This window comes from Mytilus californianus, unplaced genomic scaffold (assembly GCF_021869535.1).
Source record: "Mytilus californianus isolate M0D057914Y unplaced genomic scaffold, xbMytCali1.0.p SCAF_6, whole genome shotgun sequence".
Lineage (NCBI taxonomy): Eukaryota > Metazoa > Mollusca > Bivalvia > Mytilida > Mytilidae > Mytilus > Mytilus californianus.
In genome coordinates, this window is record NW_026262712.1 from 89351019 (window position 1) to 89378585 (window position 27567).

Consider the following 27567-nt stretch of genomic DNA (forward strand, 5'->3'; position numbering starts at 1 on the left):
GACGAATTATCTTTAAACGTAATTTTCTGAAATATTTGATCAATAATTATCTTTCATATGAGCCCAACATGGCATGTGCATGACCATTGGTGCGAATGCAGTATTCAATTGAACTTTGATAGTGTCTTTTCGATAAGTAAAGGTCTAAAATGCCTGAAAGGGAAAGGGTTAATGAATTATGAGATTGAACATCGGTAAGTTCCTATAGTCTTAATTTGCAGTTCAAATTTATGGTGTATGTATGGATTTCATTAGATAAAATGCATCAATCTTTTAGCCATTTTAAATGCTTTTGCAAGCAAGAAGACAACAACGAATTAACAGTATGAAGATATTTATTGTTTTACTCAGAAAACAAGGATGTCGGTATCTTTAAAAATAAAACTTACATACAATACACGGTTATTTTCTTTTGACTTATTAGGAAGTCGAAATACGTTTAGCCATAATATGACATTGCTGTTGTTATTGACAAAACTTCAAACATACGTTTGATAACTATAAAAGAGATTACATATTTCACTAAACTAATGTTTAACATCACTGGGTCGATACCACTGCTGGTGGACTATCAATCAACGAGGGTATCATCAGCTCAGTAGTCAGTACGTCGGTACAGAAATTATTTATAACATACCTTTCTAAAATTGTCCGAGTATAAATTTAGAAATTAAAAAAACATTTTTTAACTCCCTCAGGCAAAGTTGACCATAGATAGATTCGACTATTATTTCAAGTTCTTTTTATGTTTTTGGTCATACAGCTCTTTAACTGTATCGGTTCTTATTATACATCCTTGGCTTTCAAATATTCGGCTTTGAGCGTTCCTGATGAAGGTAAATCCAGAAAAGCGCCTCGGACCAAGGAAATTTATAGTGTTTTTATTTTTTCATTTTCTACAGCACTGGGTTGATATCGCTGTTGGTAGACTATCAGTCCCGGAGGGTATCATCCGCACAGTAGTACTTCGGTACTGTCATGATTAAAAACATACCTTGCTAAAATTGTCCGATTATAAATTTAGAAATTAAAAAAACATTGGCATGAAAATATGTCACTGTTTCATTCATTTGTTTTTAAAGGTAAAAGTTCAATTGTTTACGCTTAAGATAGATACCCCTTAATGAACTTAGCAACTGTTGACGCCGCCATCTTGATTATTTTGATCATTGTTTTTGTTGGTATTATATGTACAAAAATTCTGACAAATCAAAAAGTTTATTTGTATGCTCTTAAATATTAAATATCTTAAAATATGTCTTCTTATTCTTAAATATACACTATAGAAAAACTTCAAAATTATAGAGATATTTTTAAATTAACGAAAATAGTATTTGGCACTTAGAGATAAGTTTGAATATGTTTAATTTAATCACATTAAGATATTAACATTAGATAAAACCTGCAGCTCAATCAGATGTTAAATGTAAATTTGTAAAGCAACAAAAGGGAAAAAGAACAAGTGCCGTATTTTTCTGAAAAACAAATTTAAGAAGCGGACTGAAACATTTGCTAAAGTTATGATAAATAAATCTCCTGTTGATATTTTTTCGCTTCATTCACTTAATTTTGTTTTCTTATAAATGTATAATTACATTACATGCATGTTTCATAAGAATCCGTACTTTTAATTTGCTGACAACAATCGATAGGCATTCCAAAATTAGATTTTATTTCCTAATTAAATTTAACATTCCTGACAGCACGTGCTTCCCCTGACATGTCACAACAATACATAGGAAAACAAACGATAAATGTGTTATAACTCGTTATTTCACGGTTGTAGCATAAACATGTACTAATCAAAATTGAACGCTTCTTTTTTTGTGATTTTACGGGGTGGTAAAATTGTTGATCGTACGCACATTTTTAGTATGAACAAAATGTGCTTCGATCAACTTTTTTTTGCCACAATAAAATTACAAAAAGAAGCATTCAATTCTTAGATTAACACATGTTTACTCCGAAAAAGTACGGCGACTTATATATTCCAAATCGAATTTTGAGTGTACCCATTTTATTGAACTCTCTTCCAAAAAAACGTATGAAATGTTTATTTCAGTGTATATCTAATTTAACCGACTGTATTAAAGAAAGATAACCATATATAAAGGGTAAATAAAATGTATTTGACATAGTTCATCAGATTTCTATGAAACTGTTCATATTTTTTCTTAATCCATTTTTCTAATTTAGAAAAAGCAATGTCTTTAGTTTGAACCACGCAGTCTGATTTTCAGAAATTTCAGTTTCATGTTCATACCAATTAATAAAGATAACATCATTTGATATGTCCACGAGTTGTTCTGGGATATCATTGACGTGCACATGTTGTAAAATAACTATAATTTTCATAAGATTTTGTGTGTATTTCTCATATTTGGCTCTTTCGATTTCAAATTTTCCCCACTCATATTCACCAAAACGTTCCGTAATAATAAAAATAATATGTCTACTTTTATGAATTGAAAGTGCCTTAGAATCTGACGTGAGTTCTCCAGGAATAAGGTCACGGTCATGTACGAATGTTTTCAGTCCCCATTCTTTTTCAGCTTTTGGGAGGAGTTGATTTTTTATCCATGATATGCTTCTTTCTTCGTAGGAAATATATACGTCGTATTCATAATTTACATGTAACCCTCTCTCGACGGCTCGTCTGAATTTTCTAAACGAAAACAGAATAAGTTTCCATCTATAATAATATAAAATTGAAAGTGGTATCGAAACACCAAAACTACACGAAACTAATACTATTGCAATCCTAAGCCACAAGGTAGCTTTACAGTCAGCAAAATACCTATTGATATTTTTGGTGACTTCAATAAGATTGACTTGCGAATTGTTTGACATTGTACAAGTGTAATTGTTTCCGTTTACAAATGATACTTCTGTTTTTGTAAGCCATAACAGAAACTCAACAGTATCGCATGAACAAATCAAAGCATTGTTATCTAAATTTAAACTAAAATTCTGATTTGGCACGATAATTTCATCGAACCATTTTCGTATAGTATAATCAATAGACGTTATCAAATTATTTGACAGATCTAACGATTCTATGTGACGGAGTTTAGATACACTACTAGGAACTGTCCTGAAAAGGTTATTGGACAAATTAAAGTGCGTTATATTCTTATCGTTAAATAATTTCGTGTCTAACAAAGTCCATAGGTTATTGAAAGACAAATCTATACTTTTCAGTTTAGGTGCGTGCCCTAGCATCCATTGCTTTCCTTCAATTATACTTCTGTCAATGCTGGCATGAGTCATTTTCAATGTAATGAGTTCCGGTAAGGAAATGGACTTGAACATCATTGTTGAAGATAACCCGGAAACATCTAAATATCTAAGTTCTTTTCCACATTCATGTGACACATTTGGATACTGTTCAAAAACACTATATGAAACATCAAAATATTTTAGCGATGCATTTTTGCATGTGAATGATACAGAAGCAGACATTACCGTCATATGAGTAAAGCGAACAAATTCAAGTAAGGGTGGTAAGTTAACGATTATATGTAAAGACTTCTGAAAAATATGTTGTTTTTCCTGACTTTCAATGAACTTTTCGGGATGATATACATCAAGATATAACGGTTGAAGAAATTGTCCAGGAAGATAAGACATATCATAGGTTTTAAGATTCGTAGCTTTTGTTATGAAAACAATTGTTTGCATATAGTGTTCTAAAGTTGTAGACGGCAATCTGTTAGCAGATATGATAAATGTTTTGAAGCACTTAGGGTACTGGAATGAAAACAATGAATAAAACTCATCATCTACGATGCCTGTTGCTGACAAATCTAAAGCCTCTATGCAAATAGATCTTATATATCTCATTAGTTCTTTTGTAATTATTATAGAATACGGAAATTTGTCATTATTGATACTTTTGTCGCTTATATGGTGAAAATTGATAACAGACATGTTTTTGTTTTGATAAGGATAAAGTATATTCAGTGCCTGGTACAGATGAATATATGAACGAGACAGGTCCAAAATTTTCAATTCAGGAAAATACTGAAGCATTCCTTTGTCTATGTGAAAGAAATGATGACAACGAGTAATATATAACTCTCTTAGTTTCGTAGGAAAATTTCTGAAAGTTTCATTTGATAATTTGCCGAATCTCAAGTAACACCTCCTAAATTTTAATACGGTTAGATTTTGGAGGGACTTAAATCCATCACCGAACTCAGGGCTGTCAAACAAGTCCATTGATAAATTTTGTAAACTTTTCAAGGTAGAGAACGCATTGTCAGGATAAACAAACGATCCATTTACAGCCGATTGCTGTTCATTCCTGCCTATTTCAAGAACCATCAACTTGTCAAGAGGACGAAACACTCTTGAAGGAAGCTGAGAAATATTAATAACATTATTTTCCATCCTCAGAATTTTTAAAGAAAGTAAGCCTTCAAAACCATATTCATGGACCTCAGATATATTGTTACTGTTTAAAATCAAAATGTCCATTTTCGTATAGTTTTTTAATGTGTTGTTTTCGATGACAGTGATCAAATTATTTGAGAGATCTAACACTTGGATGTTTCTGTTCAGATTCCTAGGTACAGATATAAAACCTCTGTTATCACAATGGGCCATAAGTTGTTCTTTAAAGTTGAAGCTATAATTGCACGATAAAGTTTTAGCATCATATATAAACATAGTCCACATCATGAGCAGAAGGAAAACAATCCTTTCATCGTTGTTCATGTTAACTCCTTGTTCAAAAGATAATATGAAACAGAAGATGAAATAAAATCATCAGAACATGAGACACAAAATTAAAAATAACTTAATGGGTCAAGAACGAACAAATCTTAAGGGTTAATAATATATACTTTCCTAAGAAACCGGATGTTTTTATAGATTTTGTTGAAGGGTTTAAGGGTAAATAGAAATTAATAAATGAATGCAATATGAAGAGGTGTTGTTAATTATCAGTATATATCATTTTTCTGTAAAATTCTCATTTTTTGGAAGTTACTAATAAAGAAAATTCGTAAGCGGTTCCGCGGAACCATGTATCTCGCCTGCGATTTCTGCTGTCAGTGTATAAGTGTAATGTTGACTTATAAAGTGAGTCTAATAATCAGTAAAATACAGATCTTAAATAAAAATTTCAAACTTTTTCTTCAGATGCTATTTCTTGGTCTTGAAGATCAGCTTCTGTCCAAGTTTAATAAAAATCTATGAAGGCTTACAAATTTATCAGGTAAATAAATATAATCCCAGACTGTCTGTAAATTTTAAGTGTTAAAAAGTAAGTCCATCTAGCAGAAAAATACTGAAAATAAAAAAATATATTTTCAAAAGTTTGCTTCAGACATACTATTAATCTGAAAAAGCTTCTGCCAAAGTTTCATAAAATTCTATGAATGTTTGACAAAGAAATTGATGTGTAACAAACTCGAACCCCAGACTGTATCTCCTTGTTAACTGTAAAAAAAACTAAGTCCGTTTATTAGTAAAATACGGAAAATGAAAATGAATATTTTCAAAAATTAAGCTCTGGATACTGTCTTTTAGTCATACACAACCTTCTGTTCAAATTTCATAAAATTCCAATAGGGTTTAACAAAGTTATTGATGTCTAAAAAACTTTAACCACATACTGGACCTAAATATTACCGCCGCCGACGCCGATGTAAATGTCACTGGCTCGACAAAAAAAAAGATTGGCTGTAGTTTCGTTCGTAGATTTGCATTTCAACGAGGTGAAACCATTATTCATTTGATATTCGTTCTGTCGATAAGGATTTTTCTTTATTTGCTGGACGTAATGGTCCAGTTGTACGGGAGGACTTTTTGAAAATCGATCATAATTTTTGATATATCGAGTGTTATATAATAAACCAGATCATTTAACTGTTTAGTGTAAAATTAATACAACAAAGTGATTTCATAATAATTTTTCAAGTGTTTTAACTGTAAGGTTTATTGGAACAGGGTTCATCGGTTTAAAGCTACCCGAGCTGTAAAGTACATTAGTCCAATATCCACCCTTTCCTAGTATTGATAACATTTCCGACCTTACATAGAAAATCTAAAGATACCAAAGGGATATTCAAACTCGTTAGTCGAACACAAATTGACAAAGCCATGGCATAAAAACTAAATCCCATAAAAAAAACCAACAGTGTACAAAAATACAACATAGAAAACTAAAGACTGTGCAACACTTGATCCCAAAACTTGTTAGATAACATGCTACGTGTACAATATTTCGAGTTCTTTTGGAATAGTATTGTAGAAACTCTCTTCAGAGTTCGTCCTTTTTTCCCTTTACACAAATATAAGAGTTAGTGAATTTCTAGACACTTTAACAGTTCTTCAGAAATATATGAAAATTTAGAATACGATATGATAAAAACTGTTTTAAACTAATTACTCCTAAAATCTGGATATTACCATCTACCAACATAGATTTGGAATATATTTCATTATTAAATTTAATTCAATTTTGTTTCATTAACGTACGAAAGGTGACGAATAAATCTTATTTCAATGCAGTGAAGAAGAAATCAAACTTATATTTGAAATAGCAATCACAAATCATGACCTTCTGCAATTTACTTCTAAAACTGAGAGAATTTTTTTTTTTATTTTCTATTAAGAAACTTTTAAAGGACAGACATTTCAAAACGAAAATATCTTGGACATAAAATGTTTTACAAAACCAACTGAAAAATTTCAGAAACTACACCAAAAATCAAGTTTTTTTTCAAAGACTTCATGCGGGAAGAAGAAAAACGTACCATAAGACCAACGTCAGATCATGAGCAGTTCAATATCGGAAGGAACTTATTTCTTTTAAAAAAAATAATACAGAGCAGATACATTTGTGAGAAAATATTAACAAATATTTCTCATACATAAAGTTTAAATAAATTACAAAAAAAAAAAAAAAACTGGCATTAAAAATGAAAATAAGAATAACTACAATATCTCTTTCATCCCACAATACCACGCTAACGAGGTAATTTAACAAACTATTTATGCGAATAAAATGCAACACAACCCACATTTAAAAAAATCTGAAATATTAAAAACCTACAATAACATTCAAAAGAACCAGGAACATTGAAGAAAAAGTTAAGAAAAATATCTCACCAAAGATACTAGATTTATATTTTTGTACACCTGACGCGCGTTTGTCTACAAAAGACTAATCAGTGATGATCGGACAAACAAGAATGTGTCCATAGTACACGGATGCCCCACTCGCACTATCATTTTCTATGTTCAGTAGACCGTGAAATTGGGGTCAAAACTCTAATTTGGCATTAAAATTAGAAAGATCATATCATAGGGAACATGTGTACTAAGTTTCAAGTTGATTGGACTTCAACTTCATCAAAAACTACCTTGACCAAAAACTTTAACCTGAAGCGGGACAGACGGACGGACGAACGGACGGACGAACGAACGGACGCACAGACCGAAAAACACAATGCCCTATCGTAGGTGGGGCATAAAAAGTTAAATGACCAATCAAGGTCCTTTAACGATACGAAATGCACACTAAATCCTACGTCACACAGAATCAAATTTCCAAATTTAAATAGAATGATTGTTACTTGCTTAATGTCCAGTGGCAAAAATTTCTTTCGTGGATATTCAGGACGAAAACAAATTAACAATTCATTAAATATGTAAATGTGGGTTTTGTTAGGTAGGTCGACCGGAAGAGAAGGCTGACAATTTGGACTGCCACAGTATGCTGGATATAAGCAGAAATTGGGCCTTGCAATAAGTCACGTATGGACTCTCGGAGAGTTACTACAGGGGTTCTTTGTTTGGGAATGGAACTCTTCCTTCAAGAGACAACGGATTTGACGTCCGTGGATGTGTTTTGTTTTACATACCGCACAGCCAAACGGACGTCCATTCTTCGAAAGGGGTGACTGTCAGAACAAGAACAGTCCAGCGATGGTCATATTCTATATATACCACTTTCAACCCATGGAGTGACTATAAAGAAGAATTTTTGACCGAAAACGATGAAAAATAACCAACAAACACATGGAGATATGATAAGGACGCTTCAATCGTACTTGCAATGAGTGATCATGGGTACCAGGTTTAAATTTAGTCAACAGTAGTTCACCAATTTGCATATCCCATAAATCGATTAAGAAGACAAATCAAGGTAACAAACACAAACTGAGGGAATCGCATGAACTCCAAAAAGGAGCAAGACCGGCTGCGTCCACAGGGTAAGCGTATCTTATTATGTAAGCATCCACCCGACAGGCGAATCCGCACTCAAAATGTCACAATCTGTAAAATTACACATAGAAACTATAGATAAGACGACCTCTTATAGTATCTAAAGATCTAAGACTGTGAAAACATGTCTCAAGTGAGTTGAGACACAGACATATCGTTTCGGTCTTCCAGTTCGTGATCTTACGTAATGTCGATTTCAGTCGTTCTCCCTCATAACTCTCTTGGGGCATGTGGAGCAGAATCTGCTTACCCGTCTGGAGCACCTAGTGATTCCTGTTGTGCTCTCGCTGCAGTTTTAAGTGTTGTTTTTTGTTCTTTTTTTATTTTTCAATGTATTTGTTGTTTATACCGGTAACAGTATTGTCTATCCTTTGTTATGATAAACGTCTTTCTATTTCAAACTGTCACATTCAGTCAAGTTTCAGGGTTACAAAATTTACAAAGCTGATGGTTTACGAGTTGGGGATCTCGCAGGATACAATAAAAGTCAGTTACCAATACGCAATAGTGTGCGCTGTCGTATCACTTGATATCACATATTTAACGCATTTTTATGAGTAATTATAACACGACGGGTGTCAAATGTGAAGCAGGAGATCACCCCTTGATTTTGGTGGGGTTCGTATCGCTCAGTCTTTAGTTTTCTATGTTGTGTTTTGTGTACTGTTGTTTGTCTTTTCGTTTTTTTTTTGCCATGACATTGTCAGTTTTTGTTTTCGACTTATTAGTTTAAATATCCCTTCTGTATCTTTCGCCTCTCTTTTGGAGCAGTTTTTGCGTAAGGAGCATAATAAAAAAAAATTGCACAAATGCATAATAAGAATTATGTATTTAATAATAAATATAAAGATAACAGTTTGTAACAATATCCTTCAACTTTGACTTATAGATTCCATAATCAATAGGCGTCTTGCCCTTTCCCTCTATCTTCCATCTGTATATGGTTCATGCCAATCAAGAAAGGATAACTCAAGTTACCATCGGAAACCATTTTTCCAAAAACAAAACAAACTATTTTTAGAAACAACGACTTTTAACTTTTATCTATTGACCCCAAAATCAATAGGCTACTACTTTTCCTATGGATTATTTCTGTATAATTTGCTTTCCATTCAAAAAAGGAAAACCCAATTTAAAATTCAGAAACCTTTTGTTTCAGACACACCGACGGCAACGGAGAATGTGACTACTATATGATCCAGGAATTTTTTCAAGGAGCATAAAAATTATTTTGCAACGTGTTTTTACCAATAAAACTACATTGAATGATGCACTTTTAACTAACCTTACTGGTACGCTTTATTTTGTAATAACCATGCTGTAATAAAGTATTTTGTACTTGCCATAGGGGTATGCTGTATTTTGTACTGCCATAATGGCATGATGTATGTTGTGTTTGCCATAGCGTAATGCTGTTTGTTATACTTCCATAGTGTAATGATGAAGTTTGTACTTGTCACAGTGTGATGCTGTATGTCGTACTTGGCATAGTGTAATGCTGTATGCTGTACTTGCCATAGTGTAATGATGTATTTTGTACTAACCATAGTGATATGCTGAATGTTGTACTTGCCATAGTGTAATGCTGTATTTTGTACTTGTCATAGTGTAATGCTAACGTTTGTACTTGTCATAGAGTAATGCTGTATGTTGTACTAGCCATAGTGTAATGCTGTATTTTGTAATTGTCATATTGTGATGCTGTATTTTGAACTTGTTATAGTGTAATATGTATTGTATACTTGCCATAATGTAATGCTGTAGTTTGTACTTGTAATAGTGTAATGCTGTAGTTTGTACTTGTCATAGTGTAATGCTGTATGTTGAACTTGCCAGTGTAATGATGTATTTTGTACTTACGACAGTGTAATGCTGTATTTCGTACTTGTCATAGTGTTATGCTGTATTTTGTACCTGTAATAGTATAATGCTGTATATTGTTTTTTTTCAAATTGTAATGCTGTGTTTTGTGCTTGACATATTGTTATGCTGTATTTGGTACTTGCCATAGTGTAATGCTGCATTTTGTTTCTACCATAGTGTAATATGCATTTCATACTTGCCATAGGGTAATGCTGTATGTTGTACTTGCCATAGTGTACTATGTATATCATACTTGCCATATTGTAATGATGTATTTTGTACTTGTCATAGTGTAATGCTGAATTTTGTACTTGCTATATACTAATGCTGTATTTTATACTTGTCATAGTGTAATGGTCTATTTTGTACTTGTCATAGTGTCATGCTATATGTTGTACTAGCCATAGTGTTACCGTATTTTGTACTTGTCATAGTGCCATGCTGTATTTTGTACTTGTCATAGTGCCATGCTGTATGTTGTACTTGTCATAGTGCCATGCTGTATTTTGTACTTGTCATAGTGCCATGCTGTATTTTGTACTTGTCATAGTGCCATGCTGTATTTTGTACTTGTCATGTTGAAATGCTGTATTTTGTTCTTCTCATAGTGTCGTGCTGTATGTTGTACTTGTCATAGTGTTAGGCTGTATTTTGTTCTTGACATAGTGTCATGCTGTATGTTGTACTTGCCATAGTGTTAGGCTGTATTTTGTTCTTGACATAGTGTCGTGCTGTATGTTGTACTTGTCATAGTGTTAGGCTGTATTTTGTTCTTGACATAGTGTCATGCTGTATGTTGTACTTGCCATAGTGTTAGGCTGTATTTTGTTCTTGACATAGTGTCGTGCTGTATGTTGTACTTGCCATATACTAATGCAGTATTTTGTACTTGCCATAGTGTAATGCACTATTATTCTTTTGCCATACTGTAATGCAGTATTATGCTCTTGCCATACTGTAATGCAATATTATGCTCTTGTCATATTGAAATGCTAAACACACGCTTCACACGCTACGCTATATTATGCAAAGTTAAATTTTACATCTAAATTGGACCCAACACTTATTGCCGAGACCACATGAGTACACAGATATTGCATTTAACAATGCATATTTCTTTTTCCTACTGAGAAAATGATACCGACAAATTGTTCGTAAACATATTTTATTTGTTAATCTGTACAATAAATGGCCGCTTGCCATTTGCTTTTAAAGTTTGTACATCACATATAAATTCAACGAGACGAAAAGTTTAAATATCTTTATAGAACTTCAAATATTTAAATAATTCGTGTAAACATCGGAAGAAATTAAAGATATAAATGCGATCTAAAGTATACCATGTTGTAACAAACATTATGATCTGTAGCTTTTACGATATATATACTCAGTTCTAAAAACGGAGAAATTCAAACAGCAGCAAAAGAGATTAGATTACATAATTATGTATTTACCTAATAGCATATTTACGTATCAAAACCATTTAATAGTAATATGCACATTAACCTGAGAATTCAACACTTTCAATTTGATTATATTTTTGCCGTATGGTTAAAGTTCAACCAGTTTTTCAGATAGTTCCCATAGTTTCTTAGCAGCACCGACGTCTAAAGCTGGTTTTGTAGGCGTGGCTTCAGCACAATCACTGAAACAGTCAACAAAATATCGTGTAGTATGTGTATAATTTTCTTTGCAAATAGGTTATTAGCTATTAAAATTTGAATATTAATTTTCAAAAGTTTGTGCAGATTGAATTATGTTTTGACTTGTTTTGGGATGGTGTTGCCTTCTTTAAAGTATTTTATTTCAACCCATTGATAATTCTATATTATTGCGAGAGAAATGAAACTTTTCCCAATAATGAGTATCTCTTTGTCAAACTGTTCAATTTTTTTCTAGTCTTGAGAATGACCACGAGGATGAAAAATGGGTGTTTTTTTTAATTGAATTTTAATTGACTATAATTCCTTTATAAGTGTGGAGATAATATAAAAGAGGATGGATAAGTATTACACAGGAAAAGAAATTGTATACAAAGCAATAGTTATATATGCATTTCAAAAGCTGACTGTTTGTTAAGAAAATCTTACCAGTAATATTTCCCCGTTTCGTTATCCAGAGATTCTTCTACAGCACAATATATATTAGTTTGTGCTCCCTCATATGGAGTCTTGATAAAGAAAGTGATAATAAAATACAAGGCCTCCATAATAAATTTAACCTTGGCTCTCATGTGTCTTGCAAGCTCGGTATTGATAGAACCAGGATGTAAAGAGTACGTCGTAACACCGGTGCCTGAAAAATATAGACTGAACTAAATCACTACACTTGCCATTGCGGGTTTGTGTATTATATATGGACTGAACTTAACACTACACTTGCTTAGGTGGTTTCTATCTGTTATATATATAGACTGAACGTATACACTAAATTGTCATAAGAAATTCTGTCCAATATATGGTCTTCTATTCAATTGCGTATGCAGGTTTGTGTCTGATTCAATGTTTATGGACTGAACTTAAACACTACACTTGCTTGTGAGGGTTTGTGTCCGATACAATGTATATGAATTGAACTTAAACACTACTCTTGCCTATGAGGGGTTTTGTCTGATATATGGACTGAACTTAAAAACTGCACTTGCCTTATAGGTATCTGTCTGATATATGGACTGAACTTAAACACTTTAATTGCCTATGAAGGTTTGCGTTTGATGCAATGTATATGGACTAAACTTAACACTAAACTCGACTAGGGGAGTATCTGGTTGTTATATAGACTGAACTTATATACAATAATTGCCTTTTGGAAATATTCTATCTAATATATGGTTTGAACCCATTCTCATCAATTGCCTATGCAGGTTTGTGTCTGATACAATGTATATGGACTGACCTTAAACACAACACTTGACTAAGAGTTTCTGTCTATTATATGGACTGAACTTCAGCATCATAATTGCCTATGGGAATTTCTGTCTAATATAAAAACTTAACTTAAATACTACACTTGCCTATGGGGGTTTGTGTCTGATTTATGGACTCAACTTAAACATGACACTTGCCTATGTGTATCTGTGTCTGATATTAGGACTTAACTTAAACACTTTACTTGTCTATGAAGGTTTGTGTCTGATTTATGGACTGATCTTAAACAATACACTTGCTTATGGGGGTGTGTTTATGATATATATTAATTGAGGTAAATTATATGGCCTTCCAAATACCGTTTCGATTCCTAACATCATTGGAGATACATTAATTGTCGAAATCCGGATACGGTGTACTAATTTTTGCACCTTTTGTTTGCGGTATACCATCTTTTCCGCAAGTTTATTGTTTTCTGTTTTATATTAAATTAAAATTTAAGATCCATTTTGTTACATCTGGTGATCATTTTATTTGACAATCGCCAATGGCAGTCAGCAGGGTTTAAGAACATCCGTTGTTCGACCTGCTAGTCAAATGCGTTTTGTTAAAATATACTTTGTCACTTTTTTGGTCTTATGAACTTAAACACTACACCGTTCTAGTGGTGTTTTGGTCAGATATTTGGACTGAACTTGCCCTATGGAGTTTTGTGTCTGGTATGTGGACTAAACTAATACACTGCACTTTCCTATGCGGATTTCTGTCTGATATATAGACTGAATTTAAACAGTTCACTTGCCTTTGGTTTTTTGTCTCATATATGGACTGAACTTAAACAATACACTTACCTACGGGGGTATGTGTCTGATATATGGACTGAACTTGTACACTACACTTGCCTAGCTATAAGGATTTCTGTCTCATATATGGACTGAACCTAAACAATTCTCTTGTGTATTTGTTTATGGAGGTTTGTGTCTGATATATAAACTGAATGTAAACACTGCACTTGCTTATTTGGGAGGAGGGGTGTGATAAATTGACTTAACTTAAACACTAGATTCACCTATGGGTGTTTGTATCTGATATATGGACTGAACTTAAACACTTCACTTGGCTAGGGTAGCTTCTGTCTGATATATGGATTGAACTTAAACACTTCAATTGCCATTGCGAATTTGTGTCAGATATATGACTGAACTTAAACACTACACTTTCCTACGGTAGTTTTTGTCTGATATATGGATTGAACTTAAACACTACAATTTCCTAGAGTAGTTTTTGTCAGATATATGGACTGAACTTAAACATTACCATTGCCTATGGTAGTTTCGGTCTGATATATGGATTGAACTTAAACACTACTCTTGCTATTGCGGGTATGTGTCTGATATATGGACTGAACTTAAACACTACACTTGTCTATAATGGTTTGTGTCTGATATATGTGGCCTAAGTTTATTCCTATTATGGTTTCCAGAGTACCAGATTGATTTGATTTGATTTTTGGTGTTTTTAAGCACCGCTTTTGGGCTATTTCGTGGCGGCCAGTTTTTATTGGTGGAGGAAACCGGAGTGCCCGGAGAAAACCGCCGACCTTCGATAGGAAAACTGACAATCCTAGTCAATTAAGATTGTAGTCGAGTGCACCCGCACGAGCGGGGTTCGAACTCACAACCTCAGTGTTGACTGGCTAGTGATTACAGTACTAACTACTTAGACCACTCGACCACCGAGGCCCCAGTACCAGATTGATAAAGAGTATCCAATGTTCCCGTCATTTCCCTTGTTTATATCAATTATTTAAAGTAAATGATGAAAAGTATGACAAAAACCTACCAAATTACAGAAAAAAATATGACTGTTCTCTTTTTTGAAGCAAAGAAAACACCACTTGTTTTAATCTTACCTTTCTCATAAATGGTTGTATACCTGATATTAAAAACCTTGCATTAAACTTCATACATATCAAACCAATTGGTCTTGATAGGTTGGAAAATGCAAGTGTAATATTATACAATTTCTGTTTCTCGTGAAAATGTACAGCTTTAGTATGAAAATGCATAGCTTAAAACATATAGAAATACAATGTACTTCAAAAAAGTATAACAAAAATACTTAACTCCAAGGCAAATTCAAAAAGGGGAAGTCCACAGAAACTGACAAAATCAAACGCTATCAATCAACGGAACAAGTGACAAACAACTGCCATATTCCTGACTTTGTACATGCATTTTCCGAAGACAAAAGTAGTTCGACAGTAAGTTTAATGACAATGATGGTGATCGCTTATTCTATTGTTTAATATGTGAACAATGTGAAGAGAAATATCTGTTTCATCTTACCTGTTAACCGAGATGCCAATTCTTTTGTAAATAATATATTACAAAGTTTGCTCTGAGAATAAGCTCTGCTTTCACTGTAGCTTTTTTCCCTTTTTGCAATGTCATCAAAATCAAGTGGACCAGCTGTAAATATAACAATGTCCATGAATAGAATATGCTGTAGGTAAGTTGTGTGATTGGATGGTTCCAAGTTTCAAGAGGGTATAGATATGGTTTACAGAATAGAGAATAATGGGATAAAATACAGAACAAAGTGGCAAAAAATAATGAATAGAGAATAATAGGGTGCTAAAATATAATAGAGAATAATGAGCATAGGGCATAAAAATTAAAGAAAGAAAAAAATGTCCTAAAAATTAAAGATACAGAAATGAAGGACCCTCATTCCAGACTATCTTTCAACTCCTAAATGGCAAAACAGTTACTGAATAACGACGGAACTGTTTTACCAACTTATTCATTTGATATCTAGTACATTAAAGAAAAGGTGTAGATTTCGACAGAAATGAATAAAAGAAAATATTATGTAAACTCCATTTAAACAGCAACCCAATTACACAAGTTCACAACACAGCAACGTCTGAAAAATGCGCTTTAAATAATTTCTTTGGACTTTGTTGTGTAACTAGACATGTAGTAAGATGAAGATAAACGACATCATGTACATTCGGACAGGAACATTTATACTTGATACTTCAGCTTTGACAATTACACAAAGAATATAGGCAAGTTAATCAACCTGAACGATTAATAGCAATTCTCTGTTATCACAAACCAAGTCGCGACACACACGATCTCTGATTTTCTTCACATTTTGTTTGTTGATAGAAGTTGATAATGAAATAGAGAATGGAAATGGGGAATGTGTCAAAGAGACAACAACCCGACCAAAGAGTAAATAAAATGCTCCGCAGGGCGCAGCTTGATACGACCGCAGAGGTCGAACCCTGAACAGTTGGGGCAAATATGGACACAACATTCAAGCTTGATACAGCTTTGCATTTGGATTGTGATTAAATATTTGACACAGCATAGGTTTCTGACACAGAATGAATGTGGTCTAAGAACTTAAAAATTTTAAATTGGACATTCACCTATTATGGTCCAATATCCAAAATCTAAATACATGGTTAGATTCAGCATATCAAAGAACCCCAAGAATTCAATTTTTGATGAAATCAAACAAAGTTTTATTTTGGACCCTTTTGACCTCAATGTGGACAAAGTTGATAACGGGGCCCAAAAATTATATTCAGCATATCAAAGAACCCCATATATTCAATTTTTGTTGAAATCAAACAAAGTTTAATTTTGGACCCCGATTTGGACCAACTTGAAAACTGGGCCCACAATCAAAAATCTAAATACATGTTTAGATTCAGCATATCAAAGAACCCTAAGAATTTAATTTTTGTTAAAATCAAACTAAGTTTAATTTTGGACCCTTTGGACCTTAATGTAGACCAATTTGAAAACGGAACCAAAAATTAAGAATCTAAATACACGGTTAGATTCGGCATATCAAAGAACCCCAATAATTCAATTTTTGATGAAATCAAACAAAGTTTAAATTTTGGACCCTTTGGACCTCAATATGGACCAATTTAAAAACGGGGCCCAAAATCCAAAAACTAAATACACGGTTAGATTCAGCATATTAAAGAACCCCAAGAATTCAAGAATAAAACCCCATTGAAATTGGTCAAGAAATAAGCAATTTATACGAAGTATCTTCTTTTGCACAATACTGTGCAATTAAATATTTCTTGCTATTGCGCAATACTGTACAATTGACAATTTCTTGCTATTGCGCAATATTGTGCTATTGGATATTTCTAGCTATTGCGCAATACTGTGCAATTGAAGATTTCCTGCTATTGCGCAATACTGTGCAATTGAAGATTTCTTGCTATTGTGCAATACTGTGCAATTGAAAATTTCTTGCTATTGCACAATACTTATTATATAATAATTTACACATCCTGTTTGGTGTGTATCTCCTACAATATCATTATTATTTGCTTTTAAATATCAATCAGAAATAACCAACTTAAAATGGAAAATTTTAAAAGAAAAAAAAAAGGAAAAAAATAAAATCCCCCCCCCAAATTTTTTGAACCCCCTTATGATTCATCACCCCCAAACTCAATCCCAGCCTTCCCTTTGTGGTATGGTACCTTGCAGTACAATTTCAGACAGATCCATACACTTGAACACAAGTTATTGTCTGGAAACTAGAAAAATGTGTTTTTTTGCCCCTTTTTGGCCCCAAATTCCTAAACGTTTAGGGCAATTACCCCCAAACTCAAACCCAGCTTTCCCTTTGTGATATGGAACCTTGTAGTACAATTTCAGAAAGATCCATACACTTACACACAAGTTATTGTCCTGAAACTAGAAAAATGCTTGTTTTTTGCCCCTTTTTGGCCCCTAATTCCTAAAATATTGAGGCAATTACCCCCATCATCAATCCCAGCCTTCCCTTTGTGGTATGGTACCTTGCAGTACAATTTCAGAGAGATCCATACACTTGAACACAAGTTATTGTCTGGAAACTAGAAAAATGCTTATTTTTGGCCCCTTTTTGGCCCCCAATTCCTAAACGTTTCGGCAATTACCCCCAAACTCAATTCCAGCTTTCCCTTTGTGATATGGAACCTTGTAGTACAATTTCAGAAAGATCCATACACTTACACACAAGTCATTGTCATGAAACTAGAAAAATGCTTGTTTTTTGCCCCTTTTTTGGCCCCTAATTCCTAAAATTTTGAGGCAATCACCCCCAAAATCAATCCCAGCATTCCTTTTGTGATATGGAACCTTGTGGTACAATGTCAGAGAGATCCATACACTAACACACAAGTTATGTCTGGAAGTTACAAAAATGCTTATTTTTGGCCCCTTTTTGGTCCCTTATTCCTTTACTGTTGGTACCATAACCCCCAAAATCAATCCCAACCTTCCTTTTGTGGTATTGAACCTTGTGGTAAAATTTCATAGAGATCCATTTACTTAAACTAAAGTTAGAGTGCGAAAACCAATGTGTCTTCGGACGACGCCGGACGACGCCAGACGACGACGACGACGACGACGACGACGACGCCAACGTCATACCAATATACGACCACAAAAATTTTTTTGCGGTCGTATAAAAACAACATTTTAAAAAATGGTGCCAAAAAAGTTGTACTGCATTTTTTCCTTTTGCCATATTTATTACTTTGCTGATTTCTAAAAAATCAAGTGTCTGAATTGACAAATTTCTAATCTAAGATGTATAGTTCTTTAATACTCACTGAAGACATGGGCAATTGATGATACGTTTATTATTCGACTTGGAGCTGACTTCTTTATCAAATCAAGTAAAAGGTTTGTAAGCAGAAAATGTCCGAGGTGGTTTACACCAAACTGCATCTCAAATCCATCTTCTGTCTTCCCATATGGACATGCCATAACTCCTATTTACAAATTCAGTATTATAATTCAATTTTACTAACAGTGTATTTCAACAGTTCAAATATACTGGCTTCTTACACTGAATTATTATTATACTTTTAGGGGAAAAGGGTAATCTTATCTTGAGTTTTCTCATATCTTTCTTATACAAAATTACTTTAAATTAAAATAAAAATCAATTTTACTTACAGTGTATTTTAACAGTTTAAATATACTGGCTTCTTAAACTGAATTCTTATTATACTTTTAGGGGAAAAGTGTAATCTTATCTTGAGTTTTCCCATATTTTTCTTATACAAAATTACTTTAAATTATGACTGTTTTGAGTATGTAAATGTTAGTCAGCTATGTAAAAATAAAAATTGCCTTCACAATGATATTTTTTTTAAATATCTTTTATCTTTGTTTAGATATATAGAAGTATACCAATAAATCTAATTGTTAATCTAAACAAAGGTATATAAATTAAAAAATATAACCAAAACAAAGTGTAACTGTCCTGCTTAAACATTGTTTCATATATATTTTTCCGCATTTCTCTTGTTAAGAACGATCCATCTTACCAGCATTATTAACTAAGATGTCTATTTTTTTCTCCGATTTTTTAATATTCTCAGCAAACTTTCTGACAGATTTCAAGGAAGCCAGATCAAGTTGTCTGACATATATTTCTTTACTTCCGCTTAAATGCTTTATATCGTCTGCTGCAGAATTTGCCTTTGTCATGTCGCGACAAGCGATAATGACTTTTGCACCTGAAAGGTAAGTTATATATATTTAAAAATGATATAGAAGAAGTTAACTTCGGGTAGATTTAAACAAAATAAAACCACCAGGAATATTATGAAAGCATTTAAATATTAGTAGTTATTTCTATCCGAAAAAATGCTACAAAGGTCTTAACGATTATTTTTTTTATTTTCTGCGCTAGAATGTGTTAACAATTTACAATTAAAGTAACAAAAGAGTACTGATATGAATATGAATAAACTCATCATAGATACATGCAAGGATTGAAATTGTGTACGCCAAACGCGCGTTTCGTCTACAAAAGACTTATCAGTGACGCTCGAATCAAAAAAGTTAAAAAGGCCAAATAAAGTACGGAGTTGAAGAGCATTGAGGATCCAAATCTTCTATTTTTGCCAAATACAGCTAAGTTAATCTATTCCTAGGGTAGAAAATTCTTAGTATTTCGGAAATCCAAAGTTTTGTAAACAGTTGATTTATAATCATGACTGTATCAATGATAATTCATGCCAACGCAGAAGTACTGACTACTGGGCTGGTGATACCTCGGGAAGAAAAACCCCACCATCAGTGGCATCGACCCAGTGGTTGTAAATAAACTTATAGATACTAAGATTGAAATTTTGTACGCCGGACGCGCTTTTCGTCTACAAAAGACTCATCAGTGACGCTCGAATCAAAAAGTTACAAAGGCCAAATAAAGTACGAAATTGAAGAGCACTTAGGACCCAAAATTCCTAAAAGTTTTACCAAATACAGATAAGTGATATGTTTGTTGCTTTATGGAAGTATGTATTATTTGCTTGCATGTATGGCACCTGTTTTAATTTTTGTGATAGGGAATTGTTGTAATCGTAAAAAAGAACTATGCATATTGTAAATCTTACGTGAAGTTAAATTATATCCTTGACAGGGGATATAAAGAAGTGCTGACTATAGGAAATAAGGGTTATATTCAAAATAGGTTGGTATGTTTAAATTAGAAGTTTGTTCTCGCTTTAGTATAAGAAGTTTACTTTCAATATTTTTTTTTCGCGCTCGAAAATTTAAATAAATTCTGTATATTCCTATTGCATGGCATCTCTTATGGACAACAAAACAGGTGCCGTGCATGCAAACAAGAATAAATTGCTTCGCCAAGCGCAGCTGGATACGACCGCAGAGGTCCAACCCTGAACAGTTGGGGCAAAAATAGACACAATATTCGCGCTTGATACAGGTCTGAATTTGGATTGTAATTAAATATTTGACACATAATAGGTTTCTGACACAGAATAACTGTAGTCAAAGAACTTAGAATTGGTTATATGATTTGAATTTTTATTCAATTTCTTGCTTTTGTGCAATACACTGTGCTGTTGCGCAACATTTCTTTATAACAAAACCATTGTAAGGGAGGTAACTCTTAATGCTAAAAAAACCCAAACAAATGATATTGATCACAAATAAACAATTCTGAATATGAAAATTTATTTCCACTGAACCCTTTGATATACATGTACACTATTATTATATTATATATACTTCCATGACAGTATTTGATGTTTCTAGAAACAGATAAAAAAATAATTCATACTAGAACTAGCTGACAACTTTACATAATTTAAAAGCAATGTAAGGGAGGTAATTCAAATATAACATTGTAATTATTATCTTTTAAATTTTATTTAATGTTTATTAAATCAAACAAAACAAATTTTATAGCCTTAGGACCAAAATTTGGACCAATTAGAAAATGGGCCCAACAACCAAATACACAGTTAGATTCAGCATATGAAAAAAAATGTAATACTAAAAGCATGAAAAATTGTAATAGTTATAGCAAAAAGTCCCAACATAAAGAATCAAAGCTTTCTCAAAATCAAAATCCAAAAATATTGTTCTCTTCTATATACTGTAATATATCATGAATCAATCGAATGCTATCCCTTATATAATGCTTAATGGTCCAATATCTATTTCATAGAGTTCCAAAGACCAATACTTAAGTAATTGTCCATCAACAAGGAAACCCTTGTTTTCCCCCTTTTTTGCCCCAAATTCCTAAACGGTTTGAGCCATAACCCCCCCAAAGCCAATCCTAACCACCCCTTTGTGGTATGGAAACTTGTGGTATAATTTCAGAGAGATCCATACACTGTTCCACAAGTTATTGTCTGTAAACTAGAAAAATGCTTATTTGGGCCCCTTTTTGGCCCTTAATTCCTAAACTGTTAGAACCATAACCCCCAAAATCAATCACAACCTTCCTTTTGTAGTTTTAAACCTTGTGTTTAAATTTCATAGATTTCTATTTACTTATAATAAAGTTATTGTCCGGAAACCAAATGTCTTCGGACGACTCTGACGCCGACGACGACGACGACGACGTGATACCAATATACGACCGCAAAATTGTTTGCGGTCGTATAAAAACGAACTTCCCCAAAACACCTAATATCATTACTGGTTTTCATGGAAGTTTGCATTACCATGTCAGTTTGATCTGTTTTTGCATATATTCACGTCTTTCTAGTTTGATATGTATCATAAGTCTTGTCCTACATGAGGCATAGGCTAAGCATTGCAGTCTTGACTTCTATTGGTAAGGATATATGTATCACTTTGAAATACAGAACAATTCACCAATGACAAATATAATTATTTTTATGCGAAAGCTTTTGTTAATGTTAATTTTACCTCGTTTTGCCAGATCTATTGCCGTCTCTTTGCCAATGCCAGTATTACCGCCAGTGATTATGACAGTTTTACCATCAATACGTCTTTTTCCATAATACATTGCTCCTTTTATATATTTCCTAAGCCCCCATAAAGCTATGACTGTAAATCAAAAAGTAATAAATAAAGATATTAAGGAATAAATGGGGAATGTGTCCATGGGACACAGATGATGCCCCCGCTGGCATATCATATAAAGTTATAAAGGGACATAACTGTAGAAAGGTAAAAGTGACACTACCCAAATTTGTACTTGATCTGAGTTTTGTAGTAATAAGCATTGTGTATAAGTTTCATAACATTTGGTTGAGGCAAACTAAAGTAAGGGAACGGAAACGAAACATTCAGCAATTTTTCCATTTGTAAAGGGGCATAACTCTAGAACGGCTAAGGTGACGCCTCCAAAATTCAAACTTGATCTGTGTTTTGTGGTAATAAGCATGTATAAGTTTCATAATATTTGGTTGAGGCAAACTAAAGTTAAGAGAACGGAAACCAACTTTGGGACGTACGGACTGACACAAGATTTTTTTCTCTCGCAAGTATGAAATAACCCGAATTTAGCACCATTTGGTATGTTTAGAAAATGAGGAAATAAAAAAGAATAATGTAATATGAATAAAAAAAACAGGATAAACGTAAATGAGACAACAAGAAAGCAACAAAAAACAATGGACATATATAGGCCAACATACACTCTTAAACAATAGCCATGAACATGTAAAGCCGAAGGTCGCCCTGGGTCAGAAAAGGTACTGAATAAATTAGACAGAGACTATGAAAGAACTGCCATTAACACTTACACATGTACAAGTAACCAAATAGGCCAAAAAGTAAAACGACGAAAAGTCAAACAAAATTCTATCAAACACTAAGTCTTGACAGGAAACTATAGATTGAGTAAAATAACTCCACTAAAATACTAGGGGATGAACTCCGGAAGGACAAGCAGTTCCTGCTACATTTTCCGCTACACAAATCGTGAGTTGACAAACTTATGTCAAGAAAAAAATCATGGAAGGGAATTATTCGTATACATGTACCCGTGATCATCTGTGACACAGATATTCCATAACTATGGAACGCCACAGCTGTCTTATGTGGTACTCTGACATAACGTTATGTGGTTTTATTATTACTTAATGATATTTTGTCTTTACATAATATGGTTTTGACATTGCGTAATGATATTTTGGTGTAACTCAATATAGAATAGTCATTACTTAATGATATTTCGATATTACATGATATATGCTTTTGTATTGACTTGGTATAGTTTTGTCTTTACTTAATATGGTTTTGGCATTACTCAATGTGGTTTCACCAATATTTAATGCGTTTGTGTCATTAAGCAATGTGGTTTTATCATTACTTGATGTGAATGTGGGTAGTTGTTTCATCGCATGATGTGGTTTTGTTATTTCGTAATGATTATTTGAAAATTCTTTATATGGCTTTAACATTACATGATGATGTTTAAAATTTGACGATTTTACGCTACATGATTTGTTCGTTCAAGTAATTGATGTGGTTCTGTCGTAATCACATTATTTGATGAGGTAAAACCACGTGACCATTTGGCAAAACTAGTTCTACTTTTAAAACCGATTTCCATGTCGTTTATGTGCCTCGGTAGAGTGTGGCCATCCATCGACTTAGTGTTTAAATCAAAGTTCGGGTTATTGTTCGAGTTAAAGTTCGAGTTAGTCTTCGATTTCAAGTTAGAATTCAAGTCATATTTAGAATTAAAGTTCGAGTTAGCATTGAGTTTCGAGTTGAATTTCGAGTTTGAGTCAATTTAAAGGTAGACTTCGAGTTACAATTCTACTTCAACTTTGAATTTGAGTCACCTTTTGAGGTCGAGTTCAAGTTAGATTTCGAATTTGAGTCTCATTTGGATTAAGATTTCGAGTTGAAATTCGCGTGACCAAATATGAGTTCGTATTTAAATTTTCTATCGCGGATCAAAGGCTTTTGCTCGGGCTTCCGAAAGAGGGCTTAGGAGCATGCGCACAAAAGATAAATAATGTTAACAGTATACAAAACAAAACATAGAAATCTAAATAAAGTTAGGAGATATGGTGTGATTGCCAATGAGACAACTATCCACCAGAGTTCAAATACAGTGGATGTAAGCAATTATGGTCAACCGTATGGACTTCAACACACCGAAACAATGCAAACGAGAAAACTAACGGACTAATTTATAACAAAACAATTTACGAAAAACAAATATGACACACATGAACCAACGACAACCATTGAACTACAGGCTCTTGACTTTGGACAAGCACATAAAAAATGTGGCGGAGTTAAGCAGGTCTGTGAGCGCTCAACCCTAAATCTAACCTTGGACAGTAGTATTACAGCACAACATAAGAAAAAAACTGTAAACATCAGTTGCAATTGGCTTAACTCAATCGATCGGGAAAATCTGAGGGTGATCTCAGGTGCTCCAGAAGGGTACCGGTAAGCAGATCCTGCTCAACGTGTGGCACCCGTCGTGTCATTCCTGTAAGTACAAACCCAGTGATTTGGTCTAATTCGGTAGGTCACATTCGAGGAAAACAAGGACAGGATTGTGGTTACGACAATTGGAACATATCCGTCGTCACCTGTAAAACAGATATTCCGAAAAAAAAAATCAATTTAGTGCGAGGTATATCAGAGAACGCAATTTATAAAAATAAAGGATTGATATTCGTATATGTTCAAATGATCACACACGATTAAAAAAAACTGGAGAATTCTTATTTTATAGAATTGATGCTTTGTCGCTTAGTTCGATCCCCCGTTTCCCTGTAACTTTAGTGTGAGTTGATTTAAAGTGCCTCATCCGACAATAAAGTACAAGTCATTTGATTTGTGTCGAGCCTGCGACATTAATGTCGCGGAAGTGAGACATCAAATCTATATTCCGTCGTCGGTAGTGGCGTCGGTGTATTCATCATTTAGATCGTTAGGTTTCTCGTTTGAATTGTTTTACATTTGTCATTTCGAGACCTTTTGTAGCTTACTATGCGGTATAGGTTTTGCTCATTGTTGAAGATCATACAGTGACATATAGTTTAACCTCTACGTCATTTGGTATGTGTAGGAGAGTTGTCTCATTGGCAATTATACCACATCTTCTTAATTTTGTACAAGTTTTTTTTTTGCAGTAAATTTTACAGAATTAATCTGTTTTTTCATGATAAATTTGTAAACCTCCATAGACTGTTTTAAAACTTGTATGGGAGTTAATCTTCAAGATCAAGATAAACACCTACAGAAACTTGTTTTTTCATTATTTTTTTGTTTACCGATAAATGGACTTTTTACAATCAACATTACACTTTTACACTGGCAGCAGCAATCTCAGGCGAGACACAAGGTTCCGTGGAATCCTTCACGAATTTATTATAATACTGCTTTTATTTGAGAGCTTTGGAAAAAAAAAACCGGCCGGACCAAGTGGTTAGGAGATATCCCCCTTATGTCCGAAATATTGTTATTCTTTTGTTACTTTTTTTCTTATTTTTGTCTGCCGTTCCCCCTTTTCATACCAAATAACTCCGAACAACAACTCGTACTTTAATGTGAACTTTAACTCAATGGATTGCGACACTCATCCTAAGCACATTAAAAAACTATTTTTTTTCCAAAATGGTCACGTGGTTTTGCCTCATCAAGTAATGTGATAACCTCATCAAAGAATGACAGGACCACATCAAATACTGGAACGAACACATCATGTAGTGTGAAATCGTCAAATTTTGAAATATCATTATGTTATGTAATGTTAAAGTCATATCAAGAACTAACAAATCATTATTACCTAATAACAAAACCACATCATGTAATGACGTTATCCACATACACATCAAGTATTAAATCTTAAAACCACATTAACTCATGACACAACTACATTGAATAATAGTGAGACCACATCGAGTAATGAAAAAATAAAATTGAGAATGGAAACGGGGATTGTGTCAAAGAAACAACAACCCCACTAAAGAGCAGAAAACAGCCAAAGGCCACCAATATTGGTCTTCTAGTTGAAGTTCAACACAGCGAGAAAATCCCGCACCCAGAGGCGGGCTTCAGATGGCCCCTAAAAAATAATGTATATTAGAACCCTATTAAGTAATGACAAACCCATACTAATTAATATCAAAACATCATTATGTAATGTCAAAACCATATTTTGTAAAAACAAACTATCACCAAGCAATAATTATACCACATAACGAAATGTCAGATACCACATAGGACAGCTGTGGCGTTCCATACATAACGATTGACCAGATCACCATGGCGTCCCCAAACTTTTATCAATACTGATATTTTATTTTATTCACCGTTGTTTTTTACCAGAACATTTTTTGCATAGAAAGGAAATACTTTTAGGCCACCTGCAAATCCCAATGACTCGGCAAATCAATATTGGTTTTATAGGCTTCGTAACGACTGATAAAATCATAATAATTATTATTTTAAGGTCATATTGCTTAATTTAGGTACAACTTTCAAAGTTCTGGGGAATATTAAATTCATTATAGACTCAGCACTTAAGGTTTTAGATACATCAACGTTATCAACAACCACACACGTGACAATAAGTTCAAGAATTGGAACTTTTAAACGACTTCAGAATCAAAATTAAAAAATACTGAAATAAACTATAGTTACTATACTTACTTATGATGATAGTAAACAAGGCAATTTTATGATCAAATACACATTTCTGAATTGTTTCGATGTTTTCCATGATTATTGAATAAATCCTCATATCCCCATGGATTGTTTCCCTTTGTATAATTCTACCTTTACCTACATTCTGCCTAGGGACCGTCTCAAAATGTTGGAGTTTAAATTGGGGGAAAATCTCACCTTGGGCATTATGTGTAAAAAAAGAAAAGAACAAAATATTAATTGAGAACATAACTGTCCTCGCATACAAAAATGCATATATAATCTAATATACTAAACGTATGAAAACCGAGTTCATTGCGCACTTCACGTTCATCATGTACGCTCGATACCAAAACTCTGCAGAGGCGCATTAAAACCATAATGTGATATTTTTAGCAAACATTAATTTTTTTAACTTTAAAATTTTCATTGTAATTCAATACTTGTCGATATTAATACATAATTTGACAGACGCAAAGTAAATCTCTGCCGACGAATTAGCTGGACAGGAAAACTGGTATTTATGACCGTTAAATATGAGATTGACATTGGCAAATATAATTTATATTAAGCTAAAGGTCAAGGAGCAGCAAATGGGCTTTGTGGGAGATTTGTGTAACTTAAAGATTCTCCCATATTTGTAACTTCCA

At 33.4% G+C, this 27567-nt stretch overlaps 2 protein-coding genes across 2 annotated transcripts; both read right to left on the bottom strand.

Annotated features, from left to right (window-relative positions):
- Positions 1 to 317: 317 nt before the first annotated feature.
- On the bottom strand, positions 318 to 4741 carry LOC127705219 (toll-like receptor 4). Its single transcript, XM_052209534.1, has one exon. The coding sequence runs from the start codon at positions 4717 to 4719 to the stop codon at positions 2188 to 2190; it is 2532 nt and encodes an 843-aa protein (XP_052065494.1). The 5' UTR covers positions 4720 to 4741; the 3' UTR covers positions 318 to 2187.
- A 6508-nt stretch (positions 4742 to 11249) lies between these two features.
- On the bottom strand, positions 11250 to 27061 carry LOC127704961 (retinol dehydrogenase 11-like). The gene is made up of 7 exons (XM_052209203.1): positions 26924 to 27061; positions 22202 to 22342; positions 19336 to 19527; positions 18613 to 18774; positions 15317 to 15439; positions 12192 to 12396; positions 11250 to 11746 (listed from the first exon to the last, which is right to left on the bottom strand). Exons 1-7 carry the CDS (start codon positions 27012 to 27014, stop codon positions 11653 to 11655), a joined length of 1008 nt encoding a protein of 335 aa, XP_052065163.1. The 5' UTR covers positions 27015 to 27061; the 3' UTR covers positions 11250 to 11652.
- Positions 27062 to 27567: the final 506 nt, after the last annotated feature.

Coding starts and splice junctions, on each gene's coding strand:
- LOC127705219 (XM_052209534.1), bottom strand. CDS start 4,719: ATGAACAACGATGAAAGGATTGTTTTCCTTCTGCTCATGATGTGGACT.
- LOC127704961 (XM_052209203.1), bottom strand. CDS start 27,014: ATGAGGATTTATTCAATAATCATGGAAAACATCGAAACAATTCAGAAA. Junction 15,440..18,612: donor ATCAATTGCCCATGTCTTCA/GTGAGTATTAAA, acceptor TTATATTTACAG/CTGGTCCACTTGATTTTGAT. Junction 11,747..12,191: donor GAAACGGGGAAATATTACTG/GTAAGATTTTCT, acceptor TGACTGTTTCAG/TGATTGTGCTGAAGCCACGC.